At 31.6% G+C, this 19,891-nt stretch overlaps 1 protein-coding gene across 1 annotated transcript; it reads right to left on the reverse strand.

Moving 5' to 3' along the window:
- Positions 1-8,092: 8,092 nt before the first annotated feature.
- On the reverse strand, positions 8,093-17,128 carry HELRODRAFT_190966 (hypothetical protein; the record flags this gene model as incomplete). The annotated part of the gene is made up of 8 exons (XM_009015861.1): positions 16,675-17,128; positions 14,555-14,636; positions 11,313-11,413; positions 10,260-10,319; positions 9,879-9,956; positions 9,122-9,297; positions 8,761-8,845; positions 8,093-8,173 (listed from the first exon to the last, which is right to left on the reverse strand). Exons 1-8 carry the CDS (start codon positions 16,765-16,767, stop codon positions 8,093-8,095), a joined length of 756 nt encoding a protein of 251 aa, XP_009014109.1. The 5' UTR covers positions 16,768-17,128.
- Positions 17,129-19,891: the final 2,763 nt, after the last annotated feature.

A 19,891-nucleotide genomic window follows, 5' to 3' on the forward strand; every position in this document is an offset into this window, starting at 1 on the left:
AACTGTATAGAACTTGGTCTTCTTCCTAATTTTACCATATATATATATATATATATATATATATATATATATATATATATATATATATATATATATTTTAAGTTATTATATTCTTTTAGCCTTTTCATACATTTTAATTGACGTTTTTCAAAAGTTATATTTAAGAAATATACTGCGTACATAAACTTAAAATTTATACGCTTGTTAATCCATGCAATTTAAAAGAAGTTGGCCCATCAGTCATCCTACATCCTACCGGCTAATTTAACCACCATCCAAGCTTTTTGTAAACTAAACGCCCCAAATATGGCTTTGGATGGATGGAACAAATCAAAAAACTCACTCTTTCAACTTTTTGTTCTCATCCAGAAGGATTCTTCTCCGGTTTGCCACGTCCGTCAACTCCTAACACAAATAATAAATCACCAATTATTAATTGGAAAATAAGTGGCTGTTAAAAATGTCTTTTATTATTATTAATCTGTTTAACAACAACAAGACAACAACAACAACAACAATAATAATAATAATAATAGTAATAAAGTTAATAAAAGTGATGTTAATAACATTCACGTGGTAGAGATAACATTGTAAAATGAGAAAATGAAGGAAGAAGAATGAACCTTGTAGTACTGCTTCTCTGTATTTTTCAACTGTCCAATGTTCTGATTGAGGCTTTTGATTTCTGCAAGTGCCGACAGCTTTTTGTTCGTCTCCTGCTCCAACTGCTGCTTCATCTGCTGCAACTGAAATAAACAGCAAGTCGACGATGCAAGGTTTTTTTTCAAACAAAAATTATAATTGTAAACTAAAATACAACAATAATAACAACCATAACAACAATAAACCAAAATAACATAACGAAGAATGCTGTTAAGTTACGCCTGTTAAGTTTAGCATCCTAAATAAACAACTAGACTAAGACCGAGACTGTACCAAGCACTTAAGTTGGTAATAACATTTATGAAGTTATTTAGTTGCATGCATCAAATTATTGTGCGAATGCAAAATCTTCAATTATATCAACATTTCTAATCAAATGTTATGATTGAATGAAACTTTCAAACAGCATCACCTGCAAAATGCATTTTATTTATTATTTCATCTTACCCATAAAAACTTAACAAAAAACATCTTTTTCGAATGTATTTAATATTGAATAAAATTTCTAGACCCTTAATTTGAGTTGTAACAGCTGATTGTAATAAAAAGCAAATATAATTATGAATATTAAAAAATACTCAGAAATTTTTTTATTTTAATTTTTTAAATATTTTAAGCACCAGGTCGAAAAAATGGCAGATTCTAACTGGCACCTGATCCACAGCAAAAATGCCAATCCAATATATCAATAAACAGTTTCGTTTTATTCAGCTCCATGACGGTCAAAGTTAAATGAATCAAATAATAATTAGCTCAATATTAGAATGCTTACATACAAACACTGAGAGTAAATTAAAAATTTATCATACCTTTTCAAGTTCTTGCATAAGTTGAGAGTTCATGTTATCTTTGGACTGCACCAGCTGGTCGTAATCCACTTTTAAACTTTTGAACTGCTTCTCAACACTCAACAACTTTGACTCCAATTTTTGTTTTGACAACACTTCTTGGTCGTATTTATGTTGCAAATCTGTGGCAGTAATTTTATGTTAAATAAAGCAATATAATTTGCAAAGTTGAATGAAAAAAAATTAACCCTGCCAGAAACTCAACAATCTAATGATTTATTGAAAAAAAATAACTTAATGGCCAATCGATAAATGAAACAAACAATAAATCTTTTAAAAAGAGCAGGACCCTTGACATGTTGTCCATGAGATTCTTCTTGAGCAACATTCATCTGGTTCATCAACCTCACAAACTTCTCCTTGTGATCTTGTTCTGCCTGTGCCAACTTGCATTTGAACGTCTGCAACTCCAATTCCAAACTACCTTTATCCTAGTTTACAACATTCATTAAAATATCAATCCTGGGTCACAACAATCCTTACTATATTAATCCCGGTTTATAACATTCAATACATCACATTTTATTGCAAAGATTGTGGATCATTTTTTTTATTGGTCATCCACCATTTTACTCTTGTCTTAACAACATAACTAACTGAATGTGCAGAATTTATTTTTGTAGCGAAAATGTTAAAAAATTGTTCAAGCAGTGCATATTTAACTCAAAATATTATGAAACAAAAGACTTGCCAACACTACTGTAAATTACTGGGGATTAAAAAGTGACTTGGCCCAACCCCACCCCACCCCCCTCCCTCTAAGCAGGCCTCAACAACGAATTAGAACATTAGGATGCAATTTGTAATTTATTATAGAACATTTGTTAATACTGAATAAATTCTTGGCTTCCACTGCACACGTTTGTGAACAAGCCATAGCGTTAACAACAGCTGCAAGAAGCCAAGATAAAAAATGATTGTGACCAAAATAACGATAATAAAAACAATGACATTAATGAATGACAATAATAAGAACAATTAACAAATTATTAATAGCAATAGACAGCAGCATCAGCAATCGAACTGAATTCCAGCCAGGCAGCAACAACAACTTGCTAGCAATCAATTACAGAAAAACATTTGTAAGCTCAAACGAAATTTTTGAGGAGGTCCACCTCCAACGACGGTTTTCAGATCATCACCAATTAAATTTTATAGTAAAAAGTTCTCGCAAAAGAATGTGATATGATATGAAGGCATGTACGACGTGCAACATGATAACAAAAATATTTAAATTGACCATTAAATTAATTCACGGTGGTCACTACTGAGAGATCAATAAAAAAAATGACAACGTTGAGATGACTGACTCATCATCCTACGAACCTTCTCGAGGGTTCCGACGTTGCTTCTTAGCTTGACTATTTCATCATCCAGGCTCTTCTCCTTACTCTTTATGGATGCTAACTCAGTTTGAGTATTCTTCAGTTTAACTAGGTGGATATCACAGATTATTTTCTTAACGTTAAATACAATTAAGTTATCACTAAATATTACAGCAACGTCCATTGGCGTGACTGTTTGTTATAAATAAACTTTGTCATGGTCAATGACATTATTGATGCTATTCGTGACATCGATATTATTACAACAACAAAAATTATAAATTAAATACACACAAAATGAACAAAAATTAATAACATTCTAAATCGGTTAAATCTGATTTTTGATGGGTATGTACAATCTTCTCTTGCTCGAAACATTCCGTCAACTTTTCGAGGTTTGATTCCAAGTTAGACTTCAATGCTTCCGCGTCGTTCAACTTCTGCTGAATCTCATTCAACTGCTTCTCTTGATTTGTTGATTTCTGTCGATGGACGAACGAAAATGAAAGATATAATTTACTCAAGATGAAAGGATGTTAGTATAATAACGACAATGATGACAACATTGATAATTAGGATGATGAAAATTAATTAATCACACGAGACCAACTTGTAATAACTCCGTATTGACTTTCTTTAGTTTTGCACTGTTTTCAAGCTCAGCTTGAAACTTTTCGTTCACTTCAATGATCTGTTTTGTTTATGAAAGGCGAAACAACATCTTTACTTCAACCATCTTCATCAACTTCTTCACCACAACATCCTCAGCCTATCCTCATCATCACAATCACCACTTCAATAAATTCAACGTATCATCGAGTCAATTTAAATTATAATATCAATAGTTGGAACTGTTGAAGGTATAATTTCCTATAGAGACTTCAATGAAAGCTGACAGTAGAGCCGCAATTAAAGCAGATGAAAATTGGCACATTGTTTGGTTACCAGTAGAGACCATCAACACATGCTTAGATTTATTATCAGTGCATGCATTCAGAAAAGTGAAACAACAGCAAACCAAATGACCAATGCAAAAGATGTTTAACTGAAAAAATGAATTAAATGAATGACTGACTTGTTTTTCAAGCAATGAGATCTTCTCTGTTAACTGACCGACTTTTTCAGTCTCTTTCAGTTTAAGTTGCTGTTCAGCAGCCAGTTGTTTATCAGTGTCACGTGATTTGTTTTCAAATTTTGATCTATTTTCAACTTCCAGATCAAATTTTCTCTGTAACTCTTTGAATTCATGTTGGAGTAATGTGTTGTCTCGTTCGTAGTTCATCAGGTCAGTTCGCAATTTTGCATCATCAGCTGTCAGTCGATCGACCTCCTTCTGCAATGATCTGCTCAGTTCAGTTGGAAACATCCGGAAATTATAAATTGTGACATCGCATTTTAATGAATAATATTTCCAATAAATTTCCTTGGAAGCATATCTTTCTATGTATTAGCTTTTCGTATATGAAAAGCTAATAATGGTAAAAATTTTGACTTGAGTGATGTCATCATTGTCAACATCATCATCATCATCATCATCATCATTAAGGCAAGATTCAAAAATTTTATAGTCACTCTATCAAAAGTGCAAGCATCCACAAGTGGGCATCTTCCACAAACATTCATTACTCATTCATTTCTACGACAGTTTTATCTTGGAAAGTTTTAAAATTAACCATAACGCATGATATACAACAGACAAACAAAGAGACAGAGAGACGAACAGACAGAGAGGCAAACACCGAACAGACAGACAAACATAGTTATGATGGGACCTTGTACACCCCAACATGATCAAATATCACATAATGGACTAAACAACAACATTGCATCACACACAACGACAAAAAACGCAACAGGACAACACAAATTCAAATTACAAACATAATTTTTTGTTGGCTCCTCTTAGATGCTTCTTCGTTGTTTGAATTTTTTGTGGCGTCGGTTGTGTGGTTGTTGTGCATGTGGTTGATAATGTTATTCTTGCTGCTACTGTTCATCAGGTTGATCATTTCATCTCGATAACCATTGGATAACAATCTTTGCATGATTTCAAACGTTTATATATTTATATATTAATTTAATATTATTACTTTATTTATTTATTTATTATATATATATATGAATTATATATAATTATATATAAGTGAATTTCGGCAACAATCTTTTTATTTTAAATTTTATGCATAATTCATTGAAAACGATACTGTTATTAACGTTATTTAGCTTTTTATTTAAAATTTTTATTTTACGAATAATTCTTTTTTAATTATAAATCCAAATTAAAAATAATAAGTTCACCAAGATTCATATTTTTAGCAATTAAAAAACTCGACGTTTCCAAAACTATGTTTCATAATCATGGACAATAAGTTAAATTTTATTTAATTCAAACTGACATGTGACGTCATAGAGATGTGCGGTATCGTTAACTATTAATTATGCAATTAATTATAAGTTAACTATTAATTATATAATTGATATTAAATTATTATTCTTAGCCTTTTTATTTAATATATATATATATATATATATATATATATATATATATATATATATATATATATATATATAGTCGTTTAGAAATTCTGGAGATTAGGAAAATTAAAAATCTTTCTGTGATGGAATATAGTCGTTTAGAAAAATTTCAGCAGATACAAAAACGACAAACTACCAGCCGACAAACACCAGACAAAAACGGCCAATAAACAAACAACCACACAACAAAAAAAAGATAATTAGACAACATGAAAAAAAATAAAAAACAAAATACAAGACAACAAAAAACCAGACAACAATCAGAAGACAGACACCAAAACGACAAACAACCAGACACGAAACAGCCAGTCAACAATCAGCCAGATAACTAAAATCAAGACAAAAAACACCAACTGGTAGCTGCCATTGTAAGTGAAGCCGACGAAAGGCAAGTGGTTAGCATTGAATGCTTTCGGAATGGGAAATCTTTCTGTGATGGTATCATCCTTTTCTATCTCGTCGAAGTTGCTCGTGTCTGTATCACATGATAACTCAGGTACGACTGGCGGGACGGCTGCAATGAGGAAAGGAATGAAGAAAAGGTGAAACGAAAAGAAATGAATAAAGGTCAACGCATTCAAAGAATAGATGGTCTGACTGTGTTGAAGTAAAAGGCCAAATTAAATTCATTGAAATGTACTAGGATCATGGCAAAAAGGATAAAAATATAAATTAAAATGATAAAAAGTCACATGAACGTCGTGAAATTGAATTTTTTGATTCGCTAAATTTTGTATTGAAGGTAGGAAGGAAGGTATGTAGCAGTAGCAAACTTTTTCTAATGGTGTCCCACGTCCACTGATCATTTTTGAAGAATGGATGATTCTTGATCTCATCAACACTCTGCCGGCCTATTCGTTCCAGTCTGTTCATTCGTTTATTCATTCATCCATCCATCCATTCATTCATTCGTTCGTTCGTTCATTCATTTATTCATTCATTCGTCATTTAACGGGTCATTAAAAATTCGTCGATTGATGGTTCAAGAATTAAACAAGAAAGAATTGATTGATTGATAAATAATTCAAAAATTAAACAAGGCATGAATTAATTGATCGATTGATAGATTGATAGATAGATAGATTGATTGATTGATTGATTGATTGATTGATTGATTGATTGATTGATTGATTGATTGATTGATTGATAAGAACAAAATTGACACATTTAGCATTGGAAACTTTTCCAGAACCATCAACAGAAGATCAACCGACTAGATAACACCAATCACCAAAATAGAACGATCAATCTCGTAAATTTTCGTGAATTCATGAAAAATTAAAAAAAGTCAATAAACAATAAAAAAAAATCAGTAGTCAAGAAGTAAATTTAATGAAGCAAAGTTGAGCAGCCACCGATCATTGAGAAAGGCAGAGATGAGATGCTTGGCTTCGTGAGAGATGTTGTTGCTGACGTCGTCAGGGAAGACCAGCGAGTTCTTGTGGTCCATTATTTTGCCGTACGTACCCACCAACGATTCTGCGTAGAAGGGTGTCTCCCCTGGGCAGGCGTGGAAAAAGTAGATGAATGACTGAATGAATAGAGCTAGGAATCAACGAATTAATGCATTAATAAAGGAATGAATTAATAAAAGAACAAAAGACCAAGAGAACGAATGAATGAATGGATTTTGTTGAATGTAATGAATAATTAAATAAATGTTATAAGAAATGGGACGAAATAAGTTAAAATGAAATAATAATTAATGACAAATAAACTAATGCAACATGAGACATCTAAATTTATTGAAATAAAAGATGATTGAGATAAACAAATATATGAGCACGCATAGGCAAAATTTTAAATGGCGACAACAAACAACAACAAACAAAAATCAGCAACGACAACAATTAAATATCAACAAAATCAGCAAATATAATAAAAAACTACTGCACGACCACCACCACCACCTCGAAAACAACAACTACTACTGCAACAACAACAAACAAACAACAACAAACAACTACGGCGACGAACCAACGAGCATCTCATAGAGGAATACGCCGACCGACCACCAGTCACATTCCCTGCCATAGAATCCTCCGCCACCTTGCGACTTGAGAACTTCCGGTGATATGTAGTCCGGTGTTCCCACTGCCGTGTCCGACTTCACTATCCCATTCTTTCCGTTCATTTCATTTTTAGAATTTAATTTCAGTTATTGAAATGAAGTTATTATTTTCATCGATTTATTTTATTTATTCATTCCAAAAATCAATGTATTTTTTATAGAGTAAGAATAACATTTCGTTAAAACTCATTAGCAGTGGTCGTACTGTCGTTCATGGCTGGAGAGTCGTAGAAAATAATAATTCAGCGATATTGAAATATTAGTCACCTCATACCTAAACATTATACACGCTGCATGTAAGCGAGAGCATACGCGCTCAGTCTTAGTCAATCATTTAAAAAGACAGACAGCTTGTTTTCGGGAGTGTTGCGGTTGCGAGAGCATACGCGCTCAGTCTTAGTCAATCATTTAAAAAGACAGACAGCTTGTTTTCGGGAGTGTTGCGGTTGCGTTGTTGTAAGAGAACGCCAAACCAGGAAGAGCAGTGCGCAAGGATGAAAAGAAAAAAAGAATAGTATTCGTTTGGAGAGGCTGGACACGTGTTTCTTCTCCACCGGTGACTCACCAGCAGCCCGAATACCTATCAGAATCATATCGCAGTTTTTCCTTATATAGCCTCACGAACTACTTCGTTAGTTTGTTTATTCAATTTAAGAATCGTTAGTTTTCTTAATCGTTAGGATTTGCGATCCGACAGAAGGTATGCCGGCGTTCGAATACGGTTCATTGGACTGATTGATGATTTTCTGGTCTTTGTTTAAGTTATGTCAGTCTTTGTTCTGTCAAAAACATTTCTCTCTTCAAATAAAACAAAACGCAACATAATTAATTTCTCGCTATGTTCTGCAACTTCTGAAACCATGTAGAATTAATTTCACTATAAATGCGCATGTTTCTTTTCTATTTAGTAATGTATCCGCTACAGGCGTGTTGAACGAAATATTTGTTAGGTTATTTAACGGGAACAGTGTTTTAATTATGTGAATTAATAAATTACTTGTCAAAGCAGACTGTATTATGGTTTAAGATTTTTATAAAAGTTGAAACAGACAATTAAATAGATTGAATAACTAACTTACTGGCTTGTTTGTTTTAAGCGTTAATGGGTTGATAAATTGATTTCACATGAATTAAAATTCTTAAAATTTAAGCACGCATTTGAATACATCATTAAAACGTAATTAGAAACGACTGACACAATTACAACTCCAAGTTAAAAAACCAATGAAAACACTGCGTATAATACGGCGTGCCATAAATATGATAATGAGGAGAAGATGCAAGCAACAACAAGGCGAGCCTGAAGAAATGAACGAACCTGGTCCATTCTCATACAAGTTCCAAAGTCCGCCAGTTTAAGATGGCCCTCACGATCTAACAACATGTTGTCTGGTTTCACGTCTCTGTGTATAAGTGGATTGGTTGTTTGGTTGGATGGATGTTTGTTGCATGATTGGCTGGTTGATCAAGTTAGTTAGATGGTTGACCAGTTGGTTGATTCGTCATCTTTTATTAAATAATCTAGCATGACCTGGTGCAAAGCTAGCAAGAACAAACAAAATTGAACTCTGATATACGCAACTTGGAAAACAACATACACTGAAAAACAGCAGTAGTTTAACTAACTCAATACATCACGATGATAATTAAATTACTGTAAATACACAGGGCGGACCGACCTGTGAATGAAGCCCATGCTGTGGATGGCGTCGAGGGCGAGGACGACCTCGGCGCAGTAGAACTTGGCCCACTTTTCGGGGATGTCGTAGTTGCTCATGAGGTTCACGAGGTCCCCTCCTGGCATGTAGTCCATTATCATGTACAGGTAGTTTGGGTCTTGGAAGGCATAGTGTAACTGGTGTGCGAGTGTGTGTTTTAGCTTTTGTGTTTGTCTGTATGCATGTGCTGAATTGGTGTTAATATTTGTTTTCCGCAATAATGTGCGATTGATGTTTGTGCATTGTAAGCAATAGTGTTTATTATTTTAAAATTAGCATATGTAACTACATAAGATGAGAAACATAATTGTAAAACTAAGAAAACATTATTCAACACATATTTGAGAATGGTAGGTAGCATGATTGATTTAAAAGTTAAATGTGACATTTGTGACTATAACAGTTAAAATGAGGTGATAGTCATGTAGATGCCTATCTTAAAGAAGCCTGCGTTTGATTAATTGAATCAGATAGCATTAAAATAGAAGGGGAGGGGGTGATAGATAATGCAAAAAAAGGAATCCCTCCCACCAACACACGAACATTTCACATTTTTAAAAAATATCGCAAAAAAGTAATATTTTACTGTCCCTGCAACTAAAAAAATTACAAATTTTTGTGAAATGTAACAAAACAAAGTTACAGAATGTTACAAAACGTTGAATGATGACATGAAAGTACTACTAGCAACCTTAACAACCCAAACAGTACTAGTAACCTTAACAATCCAATCACTATTTGCATGCGCCATTATCTCTCTCTCCTCCCAGAAGAATGCAGAATCAGACCTCTTTATCTGGTAGCAAATGATCAGTAGACAGATTGTTTGTTCGTTTGTTTGATTGATGATTAATTGATAGATTGATTATAAATAGAAATTGATTGATTACATGCAATGCAACATTGTGCTAACTTTCGTATATTTTAATCAAGACGATATTAATTTTATAATACGTCTAAGCCCTAAAACTAGCGTACATCATTCTATTAAAATTAAACCAAACAACAAAAAGGCAATCAAAGTTAATGGATAAAGTTAATAATTGGTATAAACAACAACATAATTGTAACAACTAAAATAACCATAACGTAGCCCTACCATTTCAAACTTGCTAAGCATTTTCATGGCGTAGACAGATTTGGTCAACTTGTTTCTAACCTTTAAACAATTAATTGAAGGATTGTGTTAGTAATCTTAAAATAAGCCACTGACATTGTTGAAACATGAAAGTTAAAAGTGAAAAAAAGTGAAAAAATTATAAAAGAAATCCGTGGCTGATTTGCCATTTATTGAACCTTCATCAAGAGCATGGTGTCTAGTGCTACAATGATGGCTGAACTGAATATAAAAATAAGAAAAGTCTTTGGGCAAACAGAATGAAAATTGTCTGGTTCTGCTGAGTATGAATGTGGAATGACAGAGTTTCCATCACTTATGGAGTTTTGAAGTTTTCAACAGTTGAGGTAAAAATAAAAACAAAATGGAAAATGAATTCATGAAGAAGAATGTGAGCAAACTTGTTGAACTTGTTGAAAGTGTAGAAAAAAATAAAAAAATTTTTAAACCAAGTCATTTGCAAGTGTGGGATTGAACCAACCAAGTATGAATGAGTACAAAATAAAGTCGCCTATCAAACGATGAGGTGGATGTGAAATTTGGATAGAGGATGGAACGTCTGAGATTAGATTCTAACTTTCCAATGCAGGTTGGTGTTTGGAAGATGTGCCAATAACAAAAGTACAACAAAATTGTGCAAGTTTTTTGCATAACGTAGATCCCCAATGAGACTATTAAAAGAAGCCGGGTCGCATGAAAAAGTTTCATAGTGAACAGATCAACACTGTACAAAATAAAACTAAATGATGGTATGCAAAAAAGGAAAACTGGAATGAGCAATTGTTGGAATGTAAGAGAAGATTGGGTTTGTTCTGAAGAATCTATAGAGGTCTATAAAGGCCTCCGAAGTAAATGTACAAATGTAATACGACATAGGACCAGATGATCAAATAAAACTTTATATACTTCAAGAACCAATAAAATATTTTTTCATGATCAAATTGTTTTAAAGCTTAAAAAGATATAATAATAATTTAAACAAACAATAAAAAGATAATAAACGAATTAAATAAACAGTCCACTGAAACAACTAACAAGTCTGACTTCCCCGAAAGCTCCTCGGCCAATGGTCTTGATCATCTCGTAGTCGTCATAGTGCATGCGACTCTTGTTCACGTCCCGTACATAAGGGTCATCTGAAAGTTGTGACATTGTGGTCTACCATAAAATTGACGCCCATTTACTAGTATTATTATTATAATTATTTTCATTATTATTACAATTATTGTTATTATTAATGTTCAAATAAATGTTAGCATATTTGATACAAGGAACAAGCACTTCAACTTGCAAGACATTCTTCTTATCAGAACTGAAAACCAGTGTATCATTATCATTATATTATTTATGACGAATATCATGCTGCTTTGTATAGTTGCTGATAATTATGACAGTTAGTTATCCTGGAATTATAGCTATAAATATAATCAACATCACCACACTAAGACATACATACAAATGTTTAGAGACATAAAAACCAACAAACAAACAAACCAACCAACTAACCAACCCACCAAACAAACAACCACCAATCAACAAAACTACCAAACAAGCAATCAGCTAACAAATTAAATTTATTGCACTATGGATTTGAATTAGCATGATCGGGGAGATATTTATTCAGAAGAAAACTCAGCACCACATTATGTATGCGACTCTATTATACTGAATGCAAACCATGTCTATTGCATTGGGTGAACGTAAAACATCATTAGAACGCAACACGAAAATAATGGTGATAATGTGATGATGGTAATGTATACAATGATCATTAATTTCGTTGCCACTATGTTATAATCTCTTCAAGTATCTAGTTGTTTTTCTCAATGATGATAACGATGATGATGATGTATATAACGTTGTTGATGATGATGATGATGATGACGACAATGATTGCATCGATATCACACTGATGATGATGATTACAGTGATGATATTATGAGTCAACCATGATGAAATTTATGATCAAAGAAATTAAATAACACGCCACAATCATTAAAATTATTATTCTAACCGACAGGACCACCACCATTCACCATCATCATCATCAACATCATCATCATTCTCAACCACAACCACGGCGCAACAACGCGACAACATCATCATCATTGTATTATAATGAAACTGACAACTAGCATCACATTCCTCATCATAACATGACAGATGAACTCGAAACCTCATTTGCTTGACACCCACATACACTCACCAACAATAAATAACATTCACCCAATGAAGGAAAGAAGGGAATAAAAACAAGAATCTGTATCCAGGTAGAAACAAATTCTGCAACTCTAAATAATAAATTACTTAGCAAACGTTCTCAAGAAGTAATTTTCTAAAAGTATACCAAACATGAAACTTTAAAATTGCATGCACAAATGAAAATATGCACGCACACATATGCGTGTGTAAGTGTGTTTTCATACAAACTCTTTGTGTATAAAAAGATATTAGGATTGTCACGAAACTGATCTTGTTAGTGTTCGCACACGCACACGCGCACGCACACACAACAAAAACACAAACAAGGTATATACGTTGTAGGCATATAAACGGAGGAAAAATAGAAAAATGATCTTAAAATACCTGCATGAGCATGCATAAATATCAGGAGCTCAAATTCAGTGAGGACATTGCAGAATGTCAATCAGTTTTTAAAACATTGTAACAGAAGCTGCTAATTGAGTTCCATCATGATCATCATCATCACCACCATCATCAGAAACATCATTAAAAACATCATTACCATCATCATCACCACAATCATCATCAACATCATTGACAGCAAATCATTAATATAATTCACAAGCTCCTAGAAACCATTAATCATAGTTTGTTCATTAAAATCATCACCATCATCACCATCATCATTACTATCAACATTATCATTATCATTTTATTTTCATCATCATCATTGTCACCATCACTATCATGAACATAATTTTTCCATTACCATAATAATCATGGTGTGATCAAATTTCATGAAGTTTTGAACATCCACTCATCATCATCACCTCACAAGTCTTAAAAACTTAAATACAAAAATAGACATACATATATATATATATATATATATATATATATATATATATATATATATATGCGTGTGTGTACGTAAGGTGATTCATTATATATATATATATATATATATATATATATATATATCCATTATTATATATTTTATATCTATTTCAAGTGACTTAAATAAATAAAAAATTTATTTTATAAAAATTTTGTTTTCAAATCTTAAACTCATCATATATTAAGTTTGGCAAATAAGTAAATAAGCTATAGCTAATTACTGGAACACAAAAATAATGCAAGAAACAAATGTCAGAAGAAATGTAAGGAGGTAAAGATTGGAAGAAGATGAGATGGAGGTGGGAGGGTGACCAGGAGGTGGAAGTTAATGAAAACAAAGCAGGATTTTTTACCCACACACACACACACACACACACACACACACAAACACACACACGCACGCACACATACACTATCCACATAATGACATAGATGAATAATGTCTAAATGAATGCTGTGTAATCTATCCTCAACATTATCAGAAAGCAGTATTTATAAACATATGTGTGCCCGCGCGTACATACATACATATACATCTACGAGTGTATGTGTATATACACGCCATACAAGAATGTACACCGATTGTATGCACATGCATGTATAATAGGTATGTATGTACATCCGCGCGTGTGTGTGTGTGTGTGTTTGTGTGTGTGTTTGTTGTATGCATGTGAGTTGATAGGATGGCATATTGAGGTGTGCTGTGTGCACATAATGGAATGTAATGCAATGCAATACCTTACAAAGAAGTTTATGTTACTTGTTTACAATCAGGTTAACCAGCCTATATACATACATTCATATCTATATATACAATACATATATTATATATATATATATATATATATATATATATATATATATATATATATATATATATATATATATATATATATATATATATATATGCAAATGATATGATTCAAATAACTCCAAGTTATTTATTTAAAATCACCATAACAATTTCATTATCATCTTCTTAACACAAACAGGAATGGAAAAAAACAACATGACATCGCAAAAACATTCCCATTCAAAAACTGTCAATCAAAACAACCTTCATTCTCCACAACGACAACATCATCATTACCATTACCATCATCATTGATAATTCATTACCCTCTTCTTCAAGATCAGCATCACCATCATAACCACCACCATCATCACCACTACCACCATCAGCGTCGAATACTAACATCTATTTATGAAGGCATCAACATTTTTGTTCCTCCTGATAGCTGGAAAATTGCAATCATCAAACAAGGCCTGAAAACCATCCTGCAATTATTATTTTTCTGCTGTATTTTCATTAACTCTATATCTCTATTTATTTGTTTGTTTGTTTGTTTGTTTGTTTGTTTGTTTGCTGGTTTGTTTGTTTGTTGGTCTATTTATCTGTTAGTTTATTTATTGATTATTATATTTATTCATTAGTTAATTAATTAATTAATTTATTCATTCATTCATTGATGTTTATTTATTTATTTATTGTTATTCATTATAGAGAAAAGACTTGAAGAGATATACTTGAAGAGATTATAGCATAGTGGCAACAAAATTAATGATCATGACTACCATATGCATGTAAAACTGGATGATGCATTCATACTTTCATATTTTCTTAATTTTCCAAACATCACCATTATACAACCACAACAAAACCACATCATCACCAACATTGTCATCAATCATATTATCAGTATAGCTGCTGACATATCATCATTATCCTCAGATCTTACTATATTTACACATACACACGCAAGCACGCACGTACACACACACACACACACACACATATATATATATATATATACACACACCAACACATATACACACATACAACAAACTACTGTCCAAATTGAAACAACAGAAGTTAAGCATAAATCAGAAATAATACAAAACAACAGACTCCCCATCTCCAACTTATTCTTGCTCTGGCAACCTAGACCAGGTGCTCTTCACATAACATACGCCACATGTGATGCAACAGTTCTCCGTAAATGTTATTAAAAAGATGAATGAGTAATTGAGAATTAATTGAGAAGCAAGAACCATTCAATGTTGCAACAATTGATGGCTAACAACCAATGCTGTTGGAAGAAAAACTTTTTATTTATAGAAGCAGGACAATCTGATTTGATGTTTTGATACTTATATATTGAACAATTGGTACCTTACACTGCTTGAAAAAGTCTTCTAGAGGCACCTCTAACACTGAATCCACTTAAATTCTTATTATCACTGTTAACCACCAATCATTCCAATACACCATTTAAAACTAATTTTTACAAAATAAGATGGTTTGTGATACTCTGGCAATCTATCCAATCTAATTTAAACTATTCACTTTGTTGCAAGCTCACTGGTTTCACACCGTTCAAACTAACAAATTATTAAATTATTACATGACAAAAATGTATGCTCCAATCTATGACCTAGCTGTCAAAACCATCATTTTGTAATAATTTGCTTCCTACCTTCTGTGTATCACATTTCTTTTGATGATAATTCTCAAAATTTGAAATAATAAAGTCTACAAAAGTAAAATGTTCTGAATATCTCTTCAAGTCATTCATAAAATGGAATGATGAGTTACACAATATAAAGAATGAACAACTTAAAATGAGATATGTTCTTTTTGTCAAATGGTTTAACAACAATTTACATTAATGGTATTTACCTGCTGCCCAGTGAATCCAACACCTTCATTAAATTTTATTTCAGATGATAGTTACACATAAAAATTTGGTAGCATAATTTTAATACCAATATATATATATATATATATATATATATATATATATATATATATATATATATACCTAAATATGGAAGCACAGAGGAAAAAGTTTAGCTACTTAACTTAGATTTGTGAGTATTAAATATCATAAAAATAAAGTTAAAAGAAAAATGTACTAATTAAAGTACTAATAAAATCCCGGTTATGTAAACAGTTTTACCCTTTTTGTTAAAATTATTGAAAATAAATAACTTTTTGTAACTAACTGAACATTTAATTTTTTAATTAACCAATTTTCTGTATTTCATTTTTTTAATAATTTAGAATTTAATAGTTATATTTTTTTATCTAATAATACCATCAAAAATTATTTAATTTTATTTTGTAACATAATATTAGAAGAGTCAGGTTCAAAATCAAAAGATAGACCATTATTAAAAAATGAATTTGGTCATCATTCACATTCATCAGAAGTTATGAAAAAAAAATTTATGAAAATGATTGAATTGAAACATCAACACCATCATCATCATCATCATCATCATCATAAATGGATTTATTTGAGAATACACCAACCAGAAGTCCATCAACTTGAAGTTTTGTTGATTTGTTCAACAAAATCCTCTCAAGATTTTTCAATCTTTCAATCATTACCTCTTCCCCCATCATGCTAATATTGTTCTCAACAGAACCTCCGAGTGACAATGAATTATTGAAGCCAGAAAATATCCATAAATAAATAATTAAATCAATTTAATTATTCAATTATAAATAAAAATAGCCCCGTCCTCCAGTACATCCAGATTCTAGAGATGATTTTTTTATAAAATATTTAATATGCAAATGCAAGAGACATAGAGATATGACTAAAATGTCTTTAATGCTAATTAAAAAATCATAGATATCCGTGAAATGAAAATTTAAAAATTTAATTAAGCAATATAAACGGGTGTTAATGCAGAGAATAATGCGAATTTTATTCTTAAAATAATAAAAAGATCCGCAAGTACTCGTTCGTATCAAATCTGATCGCAACTTTTACACTAAAAACATTAAATAGGCAATGACTAAAGGTGTTTATTATTTGATTTTAATGACAACTTTTTTCCGTCAGGCGTTTAATTACGTTACATAAAAATAAATAATTTTTCTATAATGCACATGAAGTTATAACAATTAAAAACAATGGTACACGGAGTTAATTCAATGTAGCAACCCAAAAAAAAGTGAACATGCATAACATTAACATAATATAACATGACATGACATGACATGACATAACATAACATAACATAACATAACATAACATAACATAACATAACATGACATGACATAGTCTCTAATTTATTATTTTTATTTATTTCAATGGGAAAGCCAAAAAAATAAGATTCTCGTGGATAGGCCCCCCTTAACTAAGATCGGAATTATTTGTCCACTTGTCATAATATTCTTCGACTAAAATAATAAATTGAGTAAAAAGAATTAAATAAAATAACTAAGAAACATAACTATTCTTTGCTTGTTAGAATATTCTTTGTCCAAAATAATAAATTGAATAATAAAATAATCGAAATGACAAAATAACTGAGAAGCATAAAATTTGATTAAGTAGATATGCCAGGTTGGTTGATTAGTCAACTACGATTACAACGATTCAAAGAGGTTTAAAATTGACAGCAAATTTTTAAAGGCTTTTTGAATATAAAAAAATTATTAATATTTTTTTATACTAGAGGGAATAACACTGTCCCATAGCATTGGAGCAGTATGAGATATGCATGCTTTTAAATACACTTAATCTTGAAAAAAATATATAAAATGTATGACTTTGTCTTGTATCTAAAAATTTTAAAATATGCGAAAAATTTAAGAAATGTGAAAAATATGAACGCAATAAATTATGCAAAAATTGATTGAATATTAATTGTCAGTAGGCTGATTCAATGAACAGATGTTTGGCATGGTCAGTTGGTTTTAAATTATAAAGTATTCTTAAAATGCGCTTCTGGCAAATAAGCAAAAAATTATTTAGATATTCAGGACTATTACCCATGGATATAATATATCCATATTATATATATCCATGCTATTACCCCTAACTAAGTTACAATAAATTAAATGCGGAAAGTAAAACTATTAGACAATTAAACAGTGTTTTATTTTATTTACGAAACCTAAAAAACAATGGATTTTATTTCTTATATCTAAGACATGGACCGAAAATAGAGTGTTGATTTTGAGGAGTTTATAATGAGTTTATTGTTAGCAAACCATTCTTCAAATTTATTTAATTCGTTTTTTACCCACTTATTATCATCCAGTAAATTTTTTGAGGTGTAACTAAGTTTGTGTCCACAGCATACTTTATGCATTTGAATAGCGAGGATCCGTTTAACTTTAAGTAGATCGTGTAGTTAGTGTTTCTCACTTGTGCTGCAAATGCATGCGTTGTTCACCAGTTTGGAAAGGCTGCGCTTTATCGACTGACTTTCGCTTTTTTTGTTCTATTTAATCATAACTTGAGAATTTATATGTATCATTTTTGTGTGAAGTTAAAGTATAATAAAAAGATGATGCTTGAAAAATTAACAAACTAGAGAGAGAGAGAGAGAGTCTATATAAAAAATCATTTAAAAGTTAAATCTATAATAATCTCCGAGGAAACTTATTGTGCAAAGTAGCCAGCCAGGCCCGCCGACGGTAATTTCGGGCTCTAAAATTCTCTCATGGCTCTCTCATGGTTCCCCAGAACGGCGGAACATTAACCTCTAAAATATTTTGATTTTAGATTATGATAATTAAAAAATGTACAGATCATATGCATATATAATTTGTACCTAGTATTTATACTTTATATAGGTAAGTTAGACCGATTCATAATAATGTTTTCGTCATGTTGGGCGTTTTTCTGGAAGGTCTGTTTCACATGGCAAGTCAGACTACATTGTTGCTGCCGTTATTTTGGCTTCCGCTAGCAACACATCCCATTTATCAAGTAGGTTCTTTAGCTCTTCAATGCAAACTGTCAATGTTTTCTTCTTCTATATCTAATATGACTTGTCTGGCTTGAATAACTTTGTTTCGATCCTTTATAGCAACTAAGATTTTGGGCCAAATTGTAGCCATTAAAACTCACTTTAATGCTTTCATAATGCTCAATTCCTTGTAATTCAGTCTTATTTCCTGATGACAAATTTAGTTCTTTACATTTAATAATTGCATGTTTGACAATTGGCACGCTTTGCCATAGGCTTTTCACTTCCACAAGTACCGAGCATCTATTAATAGTTTGAGAAAGATTATGCAGTGAACATCGTCAATCTCTGTAGAATTTCCAATCGTTGAGGTCTGTAACCATGGATATATATATATATTTATTTATTTATATCCATGTCTGTAACGCAAAGAAATTATACATTTTTTGAAATATTCCGAAAAAAAAGATATAACATCATTACAACATTCTGCAGCACGCATACCGCACAAATTTTTACAATGCGCGCTACGATTTGACATTTTCAATGGAGGATATGAATGTACGATGATTGCCTGTGCTCCTTTTAATTTTTCTGCCATTTTTGATCTCGTCAATCATCCAAAGAAATTGTTTTTCTCATTTTTTTTTGTTTTTCCTATTTGATCACATCTGAAATATCCTGGCCGGTCTGTTGTTGTAAACAACCAATGCAAGAAAATGTTTTTTGACAATAAACATTAAATATATTTTTTATTGCTGGTAATAATATTTTCAAAAGTTGATTGGTAAGCCTAGCCAAGGGCCCCTAAAACTCGC

This window comes from Helobdella robusta (genome assembly GCF_000326865.2).
Source record: "Helobdella robusta unplaced genomic scaffold HELROscaffold_17, whole genome shotgun sequence".
In the NCBI taxonomy this organism is placed as follows: domain Eukaryota; kingdom Metazoa; phylum Annelida; class Clitellata; order Rhynchobdellida; family Glossiphoniidae; genus Helobdella; species Helobdella robusta.